The sequence below is a fragment of the Manis javanica genome, chromosome 17 (assembly GCF_040802235.1).
Source record: "Manis javanica isolate MJ-LG chromosome 17, MJ_LKY, whole genome shotgun sequence".
NCBI classification, from domain to species: Eukaryota; Metazoa; Chordata; class Mammalia; order Pholidota; family Manidae; genus Manis; species Manis javanica.
This window is the reverse complement of record NC_133172.1, coordinates 10,136,660-10,153,741: the sequence shown is the minus strand read 5'-3', so window position 1 is coordinate 10,153,741 and position 17,082 is coordinate 10,136,660. Positions and strand designations below refer to the sequence as shown.

At 47.0% G+C, this 17,082-nt stretch overlaps 2 protein-coding genes across 2 annotated transcripts in view; one reads left to right on the top strand and one right to left on the bottom strand.

The window, feature by feature from the left end:
- Positions 1–17,082, bottom strand: part of LOC140847137 (zinc finger protein 541-like) — a 223,221-nt gene that overhangs the window by 123,285 nt on the left and 82,854 nt on the right.
- Positions 11,795–17,082, top strand: part of LOC140847136 (uncharacterized) — a 40,399-nt gene continuing 35,111 nt past the window's right edge. Inside the window, exons 1-2 of the mRNA XM_073226378.1 lie at positions 11,795–11,801; positions 11,977–12,356. Of these exons, the coding sequence (XP_073082479.1) occupies positions 11,795–11,801; positions 11,977–12,356 (387 nt within the window). The remainder of the gene's footprint in view (positions 11,802–11,976; positions 12,357–17,082) is intronic.

Genomic DNA, 17,082 nt, shown 5'->3' with positions numbered 1-17,082 from the left:
AGACCATGGCTTTCCCCACCCTAACCCAACCCCATCACACTAAAACATGTACAATATAAGCATAGGTTATAGATAGAAATGTGTTACTTACCCATAACAATAAGTGGACTTAGGGGCCCACAAATGAGTCCCTGAGAACATTGCCAGTTCCAGACGGCAGCTCCCATCTTGAGCCAACCATCGTAATGGCTACAAGGGAAACCCTGCAGTTTCCCTTCAAATATTTACAGGCCTAAACAGAATTATGTCCCCCAAATAATGCATGTTTCTCCTTTGAACTTAATGCACACAATGGAATAACTACCTCATGTTTAGTATTTCCCTTTGCTATTGTGCTTGAAAAGTTATCTGTATTCCTGTTTACAGTTTCAGTGTGTGCTTTTCCCCATGTAAAATATTCCATTACACATATATAACATCACATTCACTGGCTGTGGTATCGATTTCCGTAGTATTTGTCTAGATTGAACGACATGCATGTCAATATTCTTTTGGAAGTGTCACACGCTTGCCCACACATGTTCCTGTATGCAGTTACGGGCCAGAGCTGTGTGACTTCCTTTCCACCGGTGATTGTTATTTACTCCTCAAACTGACAGAAGCAGCTTTCACTCCTCCCAGTATGTGCTGGGATTCTAGGCACTCCATATTTCTCCCACAATGGCCTGTTTTCTCCTTTTGCCTGTCAGGTGGATATGTACTGGGATTTGGGCATCATGATCTCACTGAAACTGTGGCATAACCTTAAGGCAGAAATCACCATGGCCTTTGAAACAGAAGAAATATGCATGCAGCTCAAGGTCCTTGGTCAGCTGGGCTCCAGCTGGACGGTACACACTCGCGAGAGGCGTCTTATTCATTCCACCCCAGCTGCACGTACACTGGCGTCTTGAAGTTGGCCATGAGGGAGTATATACACCAAAGGAACAGCAAATGCCATGAATCAGGGCCTTGGGAGAAACTACTTTTCAGAGTTGGTTTGCCAGCACAGCGCTAACTCCCACTTCAAACACTGGTGTGCTCTCAGACTCAGTGTTTCTCTGGAGAAACTACACAGGCATTATCTGATGGAGGGAGAAGTGCCCGGTGAGTCCCGAGGGGGGTTTAGGAAATGGTTCTGGATTTACCTCTTCTGTGCTAGACCCGATTTTTACCCATTTTTTTCAGCTACCTAACACAGATTCTGTGCTCTGAGCTGAAGAGAAGTACATCAAGGAATGTGGCTGATCAGAATAAGGAAGAGTGTGTGTGTGTATGTAAACGTGGGTCACAGCATGAAGGCGGTACAGGTGTGGTCCCAAGCCTGCCATGTGGATGGAGCCTCACATGATATGTGTGAGAAAAGAAGGGGATCGGGTGGGGGGGGGTAATCAATAGTGGAGGAGAGGAAAGACCCGGTTTGATGGCAGATCTCCAGGACATCTCCCCAAGGCTCCTGCTGCCCATGCCTCCCACTCCTCTGACCTTCTCAGCAGGCAGTTCCCTCAATTCATGCTCCAGATTTTAGTCCAGAGCCTCCTGGTCACACACGATTGCTTTTCCAGGATTGCCCTGGCTGGATGGTGGGATGTTGTCTCTTGTGTTTAACTCCTGGCTGCCTCTTGGGTTGTTTTCCGGCTGTGTCCAGCCTGACACAACAGCACCCCGAGGACCACCAGAATTAAGCCAGTGAAGCCCATCTGGATGAGACTCTCCACTGTGTGATCTAGAGGATGTGAGAGTAGGGATGGCGGTCAATGAGGTCAGGCTCAGGGAGAACCAGAACCATCCTGGGGCCCCTGTGTATCCACGGAGGGCACCTGCCTTCCATTGACAGGGTTTGACCCTCTGAGCCCAGCCCCTATAACTGAGAACGTCTCCTTCTCATCCCTCCTGGAGTCTGACATGCTTTGTGATGGGCTGAGGGTATCAGCTCCTCCTGAGGACCAAGAAGATACGGCGTGACTGGGGAAGGGGCTTGGGACACGCAAATGCTGGAGTAATCTCTTCTCTGATCTCCAGGGAGTCTCTCAACTAGTAATGCCAATGCAGTCATGAGGTGGGCATTCCGGGGGGATTATCATGCATCTAATTAGGAGGCAAAGATGGACATCTGGGGCTTCAGCGTGTCCAGAGAGTCAGAACATGAAGGGGTGAGAGGCTGGTCTGCCCTTTATTCCCCCACCTCCGCCAGCAACTTCTGCCCCTGACTTTGGTTTTCTGTTTCTGAGTCATGTTGCTTCCTTTTTGAAAATAAATGATGGGAGATGTACAACACATCAGGCAAATTTTTTTTAGGATCCAGAATTACATACAATTAACATGACTTCTCATTTTGCAACCCGTGTGTAGTCTAGACAGGAAGCTTGATAAGAAATAATCAAATAAAGATATATGATAAAGTAGAATATTCATCTGGACAAAAAGACAGGCATCTGTAGACCTAAGACAGGCTCTGATAAACTGACGCAAGAACCACCAAGAAGCACCAGTGCCCGCGGTGGGGAAGGAGTACTGACACGCGTTGTTAGGGAAGATGTTTCGGAAGGGGACCCGGTCCAGCTGACGGCCAGCTGCTCGTGGATATTGGGGCAGAAACCCTGCCTTTCTCTCTCTCCCTCATAATGACAGCGGTTACTGGGGAGCCAGGACCTGCTCAGCATGGCCTGAAGTCCCAGGAGAGAGAAAGGACCCCTGCGCCTCCTTCCACAGAAATTCACTGGCACTGGAGTCAGAACTGACCGGGACAGATTCTGTCTTTGCCGGCTGGCAGAACGACGTCCCAGATACCGGTGGGGTTTGTCAGTGGGTCAGTCCAAGAGTGGCTGAGCCAACCAGGGCTCGGCTTAGGCCCCCAACAGTCCTACCCGGAGCATAGAGGCGCCCCGCGCTCTTCCTGCGCAGGCTGAGGCCCTCGGAGCCCTGGTGGGGCCGGGATCCTGGAATCAGCACCAAGGACAGGGTCCAGGCCTGGGGTCTCTCTGCCCGCCTCACCCGCCTCAGGGGGCTCCTTCCTCTCTTTGGCTATGCCCCACACTGACCACCTGGCAGGCGCCAGTGACCTGGAGGCTGCCTGAGACAGGAGGCCCCTCCGCAGACCCCACCTTTCCTCCCCAGCCGCTGTGGGGAACAGCGCCTTCTGTGTACGTCTGGCATGTTGACCTGAGAATCTGGCAAAGCCTGGTAGAACCTGAACCTCTGGGCGTGGAGGCCTTGTTACCCAGCAGACATGAGGTTCCTCCGTGGGGGTGAGGGTCTACATCCCAAATGCTGTAGGAACAGGACAGGAGAGGCTGTGGGGCTGTGGCCCATCTTCATGTATCTTCACCCCAGGGCTTTGCCTCAAAGGTCAGCTCTTTACACCCTCAGTCTCTGCCCCGCACAGCCCGGCCCTGCCTCTGTGCCTCTGTGGGGTGGGGCACAGAGAGAGCCTGGGGCTCCCCACCTTCCATCACTCCACGGGGTGGGGTCCCCAGTGGCTGACCTCACTGGGCCTCCTTCCCTCCCACCCCAGCCCAGAGCTCCCTGGGGACAGGCCGTGACCCAGGGGTCTGGACCCTCAGTGGACATGGGTTGGGGGCCCCTCACCTGAGACCCGGAGCTCCAGGGAGTCACTGGGGTGTGACAGCAGGTAGGGGGAGCTGGTGCTTGAACTGTAGCACCTGTAGGTCCCTTCCTCGTCTGAGGTGATAGGGCTCAAGGTAAAGCTGGCCTGGAAGGGTGCAGCTGTGTCTCTCTCTCAAAGGTGCTAGAGAGGAGCAGGTGGCCCCTCCTTGGACAGATGGAAGGAGTCCCCCCAGAGCTCAGAGAGGCACTGCAGGGTTACTGTCTCTCCCCAGGACACAGAGGGCCCCAGCTGGGCGGAGAGGGAGGGTTTCTCAGACATTCCTGGGGAGGGGAAGGGCTTGGTGTGTAGAGAGCTGCCCCCTCCCCACACACCGTGCACCCGGAGCTGAGGGTCTCAGTCCTCTCTGCAGGAACTCTGACCCCTTTCGGCTGCCCTCAGTCTCTGGGGGGAGGAGTCTCTGTCTCCGAGCCTCTCGGTGCCCCTTTCTCACTCCCTCCCCTCGGACCCCTGGCCCACCTCAGCCTCTACTCCAAGATCCCTTCCCTGGCCCCCATCACCACCTGGGCCACCCAGGGCCCAGCGCTTGAGCAGACAGGACCCAGGCAGGGAGGGGACCTCACCCGTGACCAGGACGTCCAGGGGGGCGCTGGGGGCCGACCACGCATGGGACACATTGTGTGCCCCGTAGCATCTGTACCGGCCCCCGTGGGTGCCATTCGCTTGGCCCAGGGGGAAGTCGAGGCTGGGCTGCCCTTCCAGACGCTGGGGGGTCTGGATTCCCTCCTTGGTCAGGGCGAATCTGTCAAAGCCGGCCTCCGAGTGACAGTGCAGAGTCAGGCTGTGTCCAGACGGCACCAGCGGGCCGGGCCGGGCTGATTCATTCTGAATACAAAACTGAGGCTCTCGGGCCGCTGGGGCCCCAGGGACGAGCAAGGCGGGCGCTGGCGCGGGGGCCGCGCGAGGGAAGGGCTGGGGGCACCAGAGGAAAGGGCTGGGGGCGCGGGCCGGAGGCGCCAGAGGAAAGGGCCGGGGGGAGGGGGGGCGCCCGAAGAAAGAGCCAGGGGAAGCGCGAGGGAAGGGCTGGGGGCGCCAGAAGAAAGGGCCCGGGGGCTCCCGAGGGAAGGGCCGGGGGCTCCCGAGGGAAGGGCGGGGGGACCCCCGAGGGAAGAGCCGGGGGGCCCGCGAGGGAAGGGCTGCGGGCGCCAGAGGGAAGGGCTGGGGGCGCCAGAGGAAAGGGCCTGGAGGCGCCCGAGGGAAGGGCTAGGGTGCGCCAGAGGGAAGGGCGGGGGGACACCCGAGGGAAGAGCCGGGGGGCGCGCGAGGGAAGGGCCGGGGGCGCCCGAGGAAAGGGCCGGGGGTCGCCCGAGCGAAGGGCCGGGGGCTCCCGAGGAAAGGGCCGGTGGGGGGGCTCCGGAGGGAAGGGCTAGAGGCGCGCGAGGGAAGGGCGGGGGGGGGGCGCCAGAGGGAAGGGCTGGGGGCGCCATAGGCTCCCTGAAGGCCTGCGCCCGGCGGCGGGGACACAGCCAGCTGGGCGGCCCTGCGGCGAGCGGCCGCCGACGGCTCCCCGCGCCCGCCCCTCTCTGCCGCCTGGCTCTGCCCCGGGGCGCCCTCGGCCCCGCCCGCGCCCGCCGCCCGGACGGCGCGCCTGTCACCGAAAACAGCCCCTAAGAGGCCTGATCCTCTCCGGCGATACTGACAGCCATGGCCCAGTAGCAGGTCCGGGGACCCGCCCGAGGAATGCGGCAGCGACTGCGGCAGCAGCAAGACTGAACCACCTCCCATTGTCCTCGCAGCCGACGGTGGGGCTCGAGAGGATCTCCTGTGCACGTGCCCAGGATGGCCCGCGAGAGCGGGAAGAATACGGCCTACGCCACGGGCACCTGGGACCCACAGGAGGGGAACAGGTGGATACACACCGAAGGGCTACTCCTCGGACTGAATACGGAGGACTGCTCACACTAGCCTTAATAGTGCACGCCTGTGCAGTGCGTGTGTGTATAAATACCATCACCAAAGACAAAAGTGGAAACTTCACTGTCCAGGAAGCTTCACTCCATTGGAGAAGTTCGCTGGTGGCCGTCCTCTGGAGCAACTCTTCCGGAGGATGTTCACGTTGGCAGTTCTTCTTCATATCGTATCTTGATTCGTTTTCTGGGCAACCAGATCAGACGTTGATCCTCTGTAATGACACAAACAAACCCTTTGCCCCACGCTGTGATATGCGACCTTTATACCATCGTGAAGAACCTATTGGAGACGGCCATACAGGAACTGCTGCTGTTTTGGGGAAAAAAAATTGTCAGAAAAATACACTTCCATAGCTGATCGTCCATCATCCTTTAAAAGATCCAAATTAAGGATATGTAAAGCATGTATTAATAGTTGATTTGCAGTTAATTTTCTCATATCGGGCAGTAATCCCCTTTTTTGTTTTAATAAATAATGCTTAAGAGTAAGATGACGATGTTCAATTAGAGCTTGGTCTGTAGAATTGTGTGAAATCCCTGTTTTATGAGTGATTATATAGCTGAAAACATTTTTTTAGTATAGAACAGAGGTAAACTGGAGCGTTGTCAGTCAGCTTGAGGGAGAAGGCTTGAAGCATTTTGTCAGCGACGTTTGGGACAAAGGGCTATAAAGTAATTTTTCTTTAGTTTACTTAATTTTATGTGACCCGTGTCCGTTCTGCTGAAGTCTGGTTCTTTGCTGGTTTGGTGATTGTGGGTGGCAGGGAATTTGCAGGTGACAATGGTTGGGGATCTGATGGGAGCTTGCTGTGGGACGGTTGATATATGGAGATTTGGATGTTTTTGTGACATAAAACATTCATTGACAGGGTTTGGCACTGTTCCTTTTTTTTTTTTTTTGAGAGGGCATCTCTCATATTTATTGATCAAATGGTTGTTAACAACAATAAAATTCTGTATGGGGGGTCAATGCTCAATGTACAATCAGTAATCCATCTCAAGCCTAATTCTCGTCAGTCTCCAATCTTCTGAAGCATAAGGAACAAGTTCTTACATGGTGAACGAATTCTTACATAGTGAGTAAATTCTTACATGGTGAACAGTACAAGGGCATTCATCACAGAAACTTTCGGTTTTGATCATGCATTATAACTATAAACAATCAGGTCAAATATGAATATTCATTTGATTTTTATACTTGATTTATATGTTGATCCCACATTTCTCCCTTTATTATTATTATTTTTTTTATTTTTAATAAAATGCTGAAGTGCTGGGTAGATGCAAGATAAAGGTAGAAAACATAGTTTAGTGCTGTAAGAGGGTAAATGTAGATGATCAGGTGTGTGCCTGTAGACTATGTGCTAATCCAAGCTAGACAAGGGCAGCAAAACATTCACGGATGCAGAAGATTTCTCTCAAAACAGGGGGGGTGAGGTTCTGAGCCTCACCTCTGTTGATCCCCAATTTCTCACCTGATGGCCCCCCTGTGACTGTGCCTGTCTTAGGTTGTTCCTCCCTTGAGGAATCTTACCCGTCTCTGGCTAACCAGTCATCTTCCGGGGCCATACAGGGAAATGTAAAGTTGGCAAGTGAGAGAGAAGCCATATTGTTTGAAAAGGTTAGCTTTTTACTTCATTGCAGATTTATGCCCTGTGGCTTCTATGCCCAGCACTTGTCTCGAGGTATCTTTACCACCTGGAGGAATTATGATACTTGGTAAATTCGATATGAGGCACGAATTCTATTTAAGGGTTGTAATTAGGAAGGAAGAAGAAAAGCTATAGAGGTAGCATATGGAAGAAAACATGGGAGGATTGATTATTTCTTTGACATATCTTCTTGTAGAGTACCTTAAGCATGTATAGGTTTTAAATTACTAATTAAATTGCATGCACACATTAACATAATAGGAATAGAGCTATATAACAAAAGCAGACCTACAATTACCAGCCATATCCAGTGAAACCAGGAAAACCAGTTAGGCACCCTAGGCATTTGTGAAAACTTATCAATGATATGATGGATATTGTCTAACTGAATTTGAATATTTTGAGAAAAATCAGACAAATTAAAACAACACATTCCTGGGAACTGTTCACATCCCATATGTTTTTTTAACAGTAAATAGTCTATAGTCGCAAGATTTTGGAGCGCTGCAACTTGCACTTCTCCTAATTCTTGGTTCAGTTCCAACCATATAGATCCAGTCAAATTTCTTGTTTTACTGTATGCACAGGCCAGCTTAGATATCTCCTTCTTCATTCCAATGGCAAGTCCAGGAACCAGTGGGATGAATGCAGCTACAACTGCAACCGCGCCAGGATCTTTGTTGAAGTTTTTTGATGATCATCTTCTGGAATGACTCTTTCAGAGGATGTTGATGTTGGAAGTTCTTCTTCATATCGTATCTTAATTCATTTTCTGGGTAGCGAAATTAGGCTTTGATCCTCTGTATAAACACAAACAAAACCTTTGCCCACACTTTGATATGCCCTTTATACCATTGTAAAGACTTATTGGAGATCACCACACAGGAACTGCTTTTTTTTTTTAAGAGAAAGGAATATTATCAGAAAAATGTGCTTCCATCGCTGATCATCTGACACCCTTTAAATGATCAAAATTAAGGATATTTAAAGCATGCATTAATTGGTGATTTGCAGTTAGTTTTATCCTATCAGGGAGTAATCCCCCTTTTCATTCTTTTTTTGTTATCATTAATCTACAATTACATGAAGAACATTATGTTTACTAGGCTCTCCCCTATACCAGGTCCCCCCGACAAACCCCCTTACAGTCACTGTCCATCAGCATAGCAAAATGTTGTATAATCACTACTTGTCTTCTCTATGTTGCACAGCCCTCCCCTTTCTCCCACTCCCCCCATTATGCATGCTAATCATAATACCCCCTTTCTTCTCCTCCCCCCTTATCCCTCCCCACCCACCGACCCTCCCCAGTCCCTTTCCCTTTGGTAACTGTTAGTCCATTCTTGGGTTCTGTGTTTCTGCTGCTGTTTTGTTCCTTCAGTTTTTCCTTTGTTCTTATACTCCACAGATGAGTGAAATCATTTGGTATTTCTCTTTCTCCACCTGGCTTATTTCACTGAGCATAATACCCTCTAGCTCCATCCATGTTGTTGCAAATGGTAGGATGTGTTTTCTTCTTATGGATGAATAAAATTCCATTGTGTATATGTACCACATCTTCTTTATCCATTCATCTACTGATGGACACTTAGGTTGCTTCCCATTCTTGGCTATTGTAAATAGTGCAGCGATAAACATAGAGGTGCATCTGTCTTTTTCAAACTTGAGTGCTACGTTCTTAGGGTAAATTCCTAGGAGTGGAATTCCTGGGTCAAATGGTAAGTCTATTTTGAGCGTTTTGAGGAACCTCCATACTGCTTTCCACATTGGTTGAACTAATTTACATTCCCACCAGCAGTGCAGGAGGGTTCCCCTTTCTCCACAACCTCACCAACATTTGTTGTTGTTTGTCTTTTGGATGGTAGCCATCCTTACTGGTGTGAGGTGATACCTCATTGTGGTTTTAATTTGCATTTCTCTGTTAATTAGCAATGTGGAGCATCTTTTCATGTGTCTGTTGGCCATCTGTATTTCTTTTTTGGGAGAACTGTCTGTTCAGTTCCTCTGCCTATTTTTTAATTGGATTATTTGTTTTTTTGTTTGTTGAGGTGGGTGAGCTCTTTATGTATCTTGGACGTCAAGCCTTTAGCGGATCTGTCATTTACAAATATATTCTCCCATACTGTAGGGTACCTTTTTGCTCTATTGATGGTGTGTTTTGCTGTACAGAAGCTTTTCAGCTTAATATAGTCCCACTTGTTCATTTTTGCTGTTGTTTTCCTTGCCTGGGGAGATATGTTCAAGAAGAGGTCACTCATGTTTATGTCTAAGAGGTTTTTGCCTATGTTTCTTTCTAAGAGTTTTATGGTTTCATGACTTACATTCAGGTCTTTGATCCATTTTGAATTTACTTTTGTGTATGGGGTTAGACAGTGATCCAGTTTCATTCTCCTACATGTAGCTGTCCAGTTTTGCCAGCACCATCTGTTGAAGAGACTGTCATTTTGCCATTGTATGTCCATGGCTCCTTTATCAAATATTAATTGACCATATATGTTTGGGTTAATGTCTGGAGTCTCTAATCTGTTCCACTGGTCTGTGGCTCTGTTCTTGTGCCAGTACCAAATTGTCTTGATTACTATGGCTGTGTAGTAGAGTTTGAAGTTGGGGAGTGAGATCCCCCCTACTTTATTCTTCTTTCTCAGGATTGCTTTGGCTATTCGGGGTCTTTGGTGTTTCCATATGAATTTTTGAACTATTTGTTCCAGTTCGTTGAAGAATATTGCTGGTAATTTGATAGGGATTGCATCAAATCTGTATATTGCTTTGGGCAGGATGGCCATTTTGACGATATTAATTCTTCCTAGCCATGTGCATGGTATGAGTTTCCATTTGTTAGTGTCCCCTTTAATTTCTCTCAAGAGTGACTTGTAGTTTTCAGGGAATAGGTCTTTCACTTCTTTGGTTAGGTTTATTCCTAGGTATTTTATTCTTTTTGATGCAATTGTGAATGGAGTTGTTTTCCTGATTTCTCTTTCTATTGGTTCATTGCTAGTGCATAGGAAAGCCACAGATTTCTCTGTGTTAATTTTGTATCCTGCAAGTTTGCTGTATTCCGATATCAGTTCTAGTAGTTTTGGAGTGGAGTCTTTACGGTTTTTTATGTAAAATATCATGTCATCTGCAAATAGTGACAGTTTAACTTCTTCTTTACCAATCTGGATTCCTTGTATTTCTTTGTTTTGTCTGATTGCTGTGGCTAGGACCTCCAGGACTGTGTTAAATAACAGTGGGGAGAGTGGGCATCCCTGTCTTGTTCCCGATGTCAGAGGAAAAGCTTTCACCTTTTCACTGTTCAGTATGATGTTGGCTGTGGGTTTATCATACATGGCCTTTATTATGTTGAGGTACTTGCCCTCTATGCCCATTTTGTTGAGAGTTTTTATCATGAATGGATGTTGAATTTTGTCAAATGCTTTTTCAGCATCTATGGAGATGATCATGTGGTTTTTTGTCTTTCTTTTTGTTGATGTGGTGGATGATGTTGATGGATTTTCAAGTGTTGTACCACCCTTGCATCCCTGGGATGAATCCCACTTGGTCATGGTGTATGATCCTTTTGATATATTTTTGAATTCGGTTTGCTAATATTTTATTGAGTATTTTTGCATCTACATTCATCAGGAATATTGGTCTGTAATTTTTTTTTTTGGTGGGGTCTTTGCCTGCTTTTGGTATTAGGGTGATGTTAGCTTCATAGAATGAGTTTGGGAGTATTCCCTCCTCTTCTATTTTTTGGAACACTTTAAGGAGAATGGGTATTATGTCTTCTCTGTGTGTCTGATAAAATTCCAAGGTAAATCCGTCCAGCCTGGGGGTTTTGTTCTTGGGTAGTTTTTTGATTACCATTTCAATTTCTTTGCTTGTAATTGGTTTGTTTAACTTTTGTGTTTCTTCCTTGGTCAGTCTTGGAAGGTTGTATTTTTCTAGGAAGTTGTCCATTTCTTCTAGGTTTTCCAACTTGTTGGCATATAGGTTTTCATAGTAGTCTTTAATAATTCTTTGTATTTCTGTGGAGTCTATCGTGATTTTTCCGTTCTCATTTCTGATTATGTTGATTTGTGTTGATTCTCTTTTTCTCTTAATAAGTTTGGCTAGATGCTTATCTATTTTCTTTATTTTTCTCAAAGAACCAGCTCTTGGTTTCATTGATTTTTGCTATTGTTTTATTCTTCTCAATTTTGTTTATTTCTTCTCTGATCTTTATTATGTCCCTCCTTCTGCTGACTTTAGGCCTCATTTGTTCTTCTTTTTTTTCTTCACAGTCATTATCATTAGTTTATTACCTTTTCTTTATACCTTTTCATATTTATTCCTTCATTACACAGGTATTTATTAACCATTTACTATGTTCCAGGCCTTGTGCTAGGAGTTCAGAATCCAGCAATGTACAAAACAGGTTAAGTACCGCCTAGAGGCGATCTTAAATAATTACACAAATAATTGGAATTGTCTTAAGGGCCTAAGTTTTTACAAAGCAGAACTCACACACACACACACAAAAGCCAAGCAATTTCCGATAAATATATTTTAAGGTTACGCATGGAGACTCATACAAACAATGAGATCGATTACTAGTAATTTTGGAAAGGACTCCAATACCTGAACTAGGTAGGCAGTAGACGAGAATGGAAGGTGGGGTGGCAGAGGAAGGAGTTAGCAGCCCCTTCTCGAATTACCCACTGGGAGGGCGCCCCGTTGGCGGGTAGGCGCTAGCTAGGCCTGCCACGCGTTGGATCCCACGCCAGTGTTGGCTGGCTCGGACGCCGCGGACTCAGCTCCAGCGTTCGCGCTGGAGCCCAGACCTGAGTGGCAGCTGCAGGAGCCGGGACGGCCCCCGGGGAGCGGCCACGTGAGCGCCCGCCCTGCCGCAGCCCCGCCCCCGCCGCCGGCTCCAGCCCAGCCCAGCTCTGCTCCGTTCCGTCCCGGACCCAACGCCTGCACGCCCTGCGCTGCCGCTGCTCCAGCTCGCTGACGGGCTCCAGCTCTCGCGCCCCTGGCACGCGCCCCAACGCCCCGGGATCGTTCCAGCGGCCCCGCGCGGCCCCCGCGCTCTGCTTGCCGCTCCCCGGCACCCTCGGGGGGCCCGCCCGCTCTGCACCCTGGAGCACCGGGCCGCGAGCCTCTGCCAACTTCTCTGGATCCTCGTGGCCGTGGGCGGCGGCTGCAACGCTTGTCCGCCCGAGGGAGGTAGGTGCGGGCCTCGGTTGGCCAGCTGGCGGGGCCGGGATCGGGCGCTGCAGGCCTGCGCGCCCCGGGGCAGCCGGCGCCCCTCGTGCGCTGGGTCTGGGGCTTGGCAGTGGGGCCGGAGGCAGCGCAGAGATAGTGTGGGAGACGCTTCTTCTCTGGTTTAAACTCTTCGGGGCTCAATGGTGGTTTCTGTGAAATGGGGAAGTCGTGTAGATTAACGGCAGTGTCGGTCAGGAAAACACTTGGCACGCAGTGGACTGGGAGAGGCAGTTTGGGGGCCTCCGCCTGGAGTGCCTCGGGGGCCCGCAGAGGGTGGTGGCGGCATTGCTTGATTGTCCCCTGCAGGGCCTGGAGCCGCACCCCCACTCCGGGCCCCTAAACAAGAGGCCCGAATTCTCGGAACCTCGAGGACAGTGTAGACACGCCCTTGCTTCATTGTCGGCTGCGGGAGTCGGGGTGTTGGCAGGCTCGGTTGACAAGTGCGCCAAGGGGCCGGCATTAATGTGCGGCGCGGGGGCGACCGTTTCTGTTTTGTTTGTTTGTTCATGTGTTTTGTTTTTTAGATTCCACATGTAAGTGAAATCATATGGTATTTGTCTTTGTCCGGCTGGCTTCATTTAGCATAATACCCTCTAGGTCCATCATGTCATAGATGGCAAATTTTTTATTTTTTCTGCCTAAGTAATATTGCTTTTTGCAAATTGGTGCCACTGTTGTGTTTCTGAGTTTTAAAAGTAACATGTTAAGTAAATTATTTATATACATTATTATTTTGAGGAATCATATGGCTTCGAATTTCTTTTTAATTGGAATATTTCAACTTTAAAAAATGTAAAAAAAACAAAAAGGAAATTGAATTAATTTTTGTCACTATGTAACAGAAGATGTATGCTTGGGAAAACAAGACCAGAAAGTTAATAGAACAAAAAGCCCAGCCTAAGTAACGCTACTGAAAAGTTTTAGTTGAAGGCTGTGGTAGCCAACCTGTTCTTTTATTACAACTAATAAAGAGTTTTTAAAAGAGAGAATTGCCTGGACTTCATCTTAACCTTTGGAATTAGTATCCCTGTGGACAATGTCTGGTAATCTGTATTTTTAGAAAGTTTCCAAGGGGCTTGTAGTTCATGGTTTTGCATTGGAAACCTGTCCTCTAAAGAGTACAGTACAGTATCTGTTCATTTCTTGAGAATACTGGGACTTGTAGAGTTTCCTTAATGCAGCTGAAACTTATGTCCTTCCCTTTCATGAAGGATGGCTGTAAGACATAGCAATATATAGAGCATTTCTGAATATTTTGCAAAATTATTGTTAAGGAGAATATCAAGTGATATGCATAAGCCTGGTACATGTAATGAAGATTCATGTGCTTCAGATATTTTTTTGAACCTAACTTGAAAGGTGAAGGTCAGTGTGAATGAAAGTCATCAAACTTAGAGTTCTGACATTTTTATTTCAAAATTCCCATGAGATTTATGTGTGTGATAACAGGGTTAATTTTTTACATATGAATATTTTAAATACATCAAAATCTTTGTACTCCTGCTTTTCCCTTCATTTACAAAAATATTATTAGAGAATTGGAACAAATAATTCAAAAATTCATATGGAAACACCAAAGACCCCGAATAGCCAAAGCAATCCTGAAAAAGAAGAATAAAGTAGGGGGGATCTCACTCCCCAACTTCAAGCTCTACTACAAAGCCATAGTAATCAAGACAATTTGGTACTGGCACAAGAACAGAACCACAGACCAGTGGAACAGATTAGAGACCCCAGAAATTAACCCAAACATATATGGTCAATTAATATTTGATAAAGGAGCCATGGACATACAATGGCAAAATGACAGTCTCTTCAACAGATGGTGCTGGCAAAACTGGACAGCTACATGTAGGAGAATGAAACTGGACCATTGTCTAACCCCATATACAAAGGTAAACTCAAAATGGATCAAAGACCTGAATGTAAGTCACGAAACCATTAAACTCTTGGAAAAAAACATAGGCAAAAACCTCTTAGACATAAACATGAGTGACCTCTTCTTGAACATATCTCCCCGGGCAAGGAAAACAACAGCAAAAATGAGCAAGTGGGACTACATTAAGCTGAAAAGCTTCTGTACAGCGAAAGACATCATCAATAGAACAAAAAGGAACCCTACAGTATGGGAGAATATATTTGAAAATGACAGATCTGATAAAGGCTTGACGTCCAGAATATATAAAGAGCTCACACGCCTCAACAAACAAAAAACAAATAACCCAATTAAAAAATGGGCAGAGGAACTGAACAGACAGTTCTCCAAAAAAGAAATACAGATGGCCAAGAGACACATGAAAAGATGCTCCACATCGCTAATTATCAGAGAAATGCAAATTAAAACTACAATGAGGTATCACCTCACACCAGTAAGGATAGCTGCCATCCAAAAGACAAACAACAACAAATGTTGGCGAGGCTGTGGAGAAAGGGGAACCCTCCTACACTGCTGGTGGGAATGTAAATTAGTTCAACCATTGTGGAAAGCAGTATGGAGGTGCATCAAAATGCTCAAAACAGACCTACCATTTGACCCAGGAATTCCACTCCTAGGAATTTACCCTAAGAACGCAGCAATCAAGTTTGAGAAAGACAGATGCACTCCTATGTTTATCGCAGCACTATTTACAATAGCCAAGAATTGGAAGCAACCTAAATGTCCATCGGTAGATGAATGGATAAAGAAGATGTGGTACATATACACAATGGAATACTACTCAGCCATAAGAAGTGGAAAAATCCAACCATTTGCAGCAACATGGATGGAGCTGGAGAGTATTATGCTCAGTGAAATAAGCCAAGCGGAGAAAGAGAAATACCAAATGATTTCACTCATCTGAGGAGTATAGGAACAAAGGAAAAACTGAAGGAACAAAACAGCAGCAGAATTACAGAACCCAAAAATGGACTAACAGGTACCAAAGGGAAAGGAACTGGGGAGGATGGGTGGGCAGGGAGGGATAAGGGGGGGGAAGAAGAAGGGGGGTATTAAGATTAGGATGCGGGGGGGGGAGGGAGAGAGGGGAGGGTGGGCTGCACAACACAGAGAGGACAAGTAGTGACTCTACAACATTTTGCTAAGCTGATGGACAGTAACCGTAATGTGGTTGTTAGGGGGGACCTGATATAGGGGAGAGCATAGTAAACATAGTATTCTTCAGGTAAGTGTAGATTAAAAATTTAAAAAAAAAAAAAAAGAAAGAAAGAAAGAAAAGGGGGATTACTCCTTAACAGGATAAAACTATTGGTAAATCAAAGATCAACGCATGCTTTAAATATCCTTAATGTTGATCACTTAAAGGGTGTCAGATGATCAGCTATGGAGGTACTCTTTTCTGATAATATTCCTTTCTCTTAATTAAAAAAAAAAAAAAAAAGCAGTTACTGTGTGCTGACCTCCAATGAGTTCTGCACAGTGGTATAGAGGGCATGTCAAAGTGTGGGCAAAGGGTCTGTTTGTTTCTACGCAGAAGATCAAGGCCTAGCTTGGATACCCAGAAAATGAACTAAGATACGATATGAGGAGGAGCTTCCGGCATCAGCACTCTCTGGAGGACTCGTGCCGGGGGATGATCATCAAAAAGCCTCCACAGGGATCCGGACGATGCTGCGGTTGTGGCTGCATCCAGCCCACCATCTCCTGGACTTGCCATGAGAAGGAGGAGGGAGATGTCTAGGCTGGCATGTGCATACAGTGAGACAACGAATTTGACTGGATCTGTACTGTTGGAACTCAACCAGGAGTTGGGAGGGGTGCAAGTTGTAGCACCCCAAAATCTCATGACTATAGACTATCTATGGTTAAAAGAACATATGGGATGTGAACAGATCCCAGAAATGGGCTGCTTTAATTTGTCTGATGGTTCAAGTACAGTTGGAAAATATCCATCATATCATAGATAAATTTTCACAAATGCCTAGGGTGCCTAAATGGTTTTCTTGGCTTCACTGGAGATGGCTGGTAATTATAGATTTGCTTTGTTTATGTCACCGTATTCCTATTATGTCAATATGTGTGTGCAAATTAGTTAGTAGTTTAAAACCTATACATACTTAAGGTACTATACAAGAAGATATGTCAAAGAAATAATCAATCCTCCCAAGTTTCCTTCATATGCTACATCTATAGCTTTTCTTCTTCCTTCCTAATTACAAACTTTAAATAGAATTCGTGCCTCATATCGAATTTACCGAGTATCATAATTCCTCCAGGTGGTAAAGATACCTCGAGACAAGTGCTGGGCATAGAAGCCACAGGGCATAAATCTGCAAAGAAGTAAAAAGCTAACCTTTGCAAACAATATGGCTTCTCTCTCACTTACCAACTTTACATTTCCCTGTATGGCCCCGGAAGATGACTGGTTAGCCAGAGACGGGTAAGATTCCTCAAGGGAGGAACAACCTAAGACAGGCACAGTCGCAGGGGGGCCATCAGGTGAGAATTTGGGGATCAACAGAGGTGAGGCTCAGAACCTCACCCCCCCTGCTTTGAGAGAAATCTTCTGCATCCGTGGATGTTTTGCTGCCCTTGTCTAGCCTGGATTAATACTTAGTCCATAGGCACACACCTGATCATCTGATCATCTACATTTGCCTTCTTACAGCACTAAACTATGTTTTCTACCTTTATCTTGCATCTACCTACCACTTCAGCATTTTATTAAAAATAAAAATAATAATAATAATA